The 1824-nt window shown below is 44.7% G+C and overlaps 1 protein-coding gene across 1 annotated transcript; it reads right to left on the reverse strand.

The window, feature by feature from the left end:
* Positions 1 to 3: 3 nt before the first annotated feature.
* LOC120779358 (flocculation protein FLO11-like) lies at positions 4 to 1820 on the reverse strand (the record flags this gene model as incomplete). Its single annotated transcript, XM_040111554.1, has 2 exons — positions 4 to 741; positions 820 to 1820. Coding segments are annotated over 2 exons (1739 nt in total), but the record flags the coding sequence as incomplete, so codon positions are not given.
* Between the last annotated feature and the right edge of the window lie 4 nt (positions 1821 to 1824).

The following is a 1824-nucleotide window of genomic DNA, read 5'->3' on the forward strand; positions in this document are numbered from 1 at the left end:
GTTGATTCTGAACTGGTTGATGTGGTGGACGATTCAGTTGTTGGTGTTAGTGTTGATGGTGATGTGGAAGATTCAGTGGTTGGAGTGGTTGAGGTTTCTGTTGTTGGTGATGTGGGATCTTCGCTAGTTGACTGTGAACTAGTTGGTGTGGTGGAAGATTCAGTTGTTGGTGTTAGTGTCGATGGTGAAGTGGAAGATTCGGTGGTTGGAGTGGTAGAGGTTTCTGTTGTTGGTGATGTGGGATCTTCGCTAGTTGACTGTGAACTAGTTGGTGTGGTGGAAGATTCAGTTGTTGGGGTTATTGTTGATGGTGATGTGGAAGATTCAGTGGTTGGAGTGGTGGAGGTTTCTGTTGTTGGTGATGTGGGATCTTCGCTAGTTGACTGTGAACTAGTTGGTGTGGTGGATGTTTCAGTTGTTGGTGTTAGTGTTGATGGTGATGTGGAAGATTCAGTGGTTGGAGTGGTGGAGGTTTCGGTTGTTGGTGATGTGGGATTTTCGCTAGTTGACTGTGAACTAGTTGGTGTGGTGGATGTTCCAGTTGTTGGTGTTAGTGTTGATGGTGATGTGGAAGATTCAGTGGTTGGGGTGGTAGAACTTTCTGTTGTTGGTGATGTGGAAATTTCACTTGTTGATTCTGAACTGGTTGATGTGGTGGACGATTCAGTTGTTGGTGTTAGTGTTGATGGTGATGTGGAAGATTCAGTGGTTGGGGTGGTAGAACTTTCTGTTGTTGGTGATGTGGAAATTTCACTTGTTGCTTCTGAACTGGTTGATGTGGTGGAAGATTCAGTTGTTGGAGTTATTGTTGATGGTGATGTGGAAGATTCAGTGGTTGGAGTGGTAGAGGTTTCTGTTGTTGGTGATGTGGGATCTTCGCTAGTTGACTGTGAACTAGTTGGTGTGGTGGATGTTTCTGTTGTTGGTGTTGTGGTGGGAGTGGTCGAGGTTTCTGTTGTTGGTGAAGTGTTATCTTCGCTAGTTGACTGTGAACTGGTTGGTGTGGTGGATGTTTCAGTTGTTGGTGTTAGTGTTGATGGTGATGTGGAAGATTCAGTGGTTGGAGTGGTAGAGGTTTCTGTTGTTGGTGATGAGGAAATTTCACTTGTTGATTCTGAACTGGTTGGTGTGGTGGAAGATTCAGTTGTTGGTGTTAGTGTTGATGGTGATGTGGAAGATTCCGTGGTTGATGTGGTAGAGATTTCTGTTGTTGGTGATGTGGAAATTTCACTTGTTGATTCTGAACTGGTTGGTGTGGTGGACGTTTCAGTGGTTGGTGTTAGTGTTGATGGTGATGTGGAAGATTCAGTGGTTGGAGTGGTTGAGGTTTCTGTTGTTGGTGATGTGGAAATTTCACTCGTTGATTCTGAACTGGTTGATGTGGTGGAAGTCGATAAAGATGGTGTAAAATCTGATGCTGGTAGTGCAGCAGTTTGCGTAGTAGGTGAGTTTGTTGTTGGTGTTATTGTTGAAGGTGTAGTCGAAGAGTCAGTGCTTGATGTTATGGTTGATGGTGATGTGGAAGATTCAGCGGTTGGTGTAGTAGAACTTTCTGTTGTTGGCGATGTGGAAGATTCAGTGGTTGGAGTGGTAGAGGTTTCTGTTTTTGGTGATGTGGGATCTTCGCTAGTTGACTGTGAACTAGTTGGTGTGGTGGATGTTTCAGTTGTTGGTGTTAGTGTTGATGGTGATGCGGAAGATTGAGTGGTTGGAGTGGTAGAGGTTTCGGTTGTTGGTGATGTGGGATCTTCGCTAGTTGACTGTGAACTAGTTGGTGTGGTGGATGTATCAGTTGTTGGTGTTAGTGTTGATGGTGATGTGGAA

This window comes from Bactrocera tryoni, unplaced genomic scaffold (assembly GCF_016617805.1).
Source record: "Bactrocera tryoni isolate S06 unplaced genomic scaffold, CSIRO_BtryS06_freeze2 ctg7180000218284_QRY, whole genome shotgun sequence".
In the NCBI taxonomy this organism is placed as follows: domain Eukaryota; kingdom Metazoa; phylum Arthropoda; class Insecta; order Diptera; family Tephritidae; genus Bactrocera; species Bactrocera tryoni.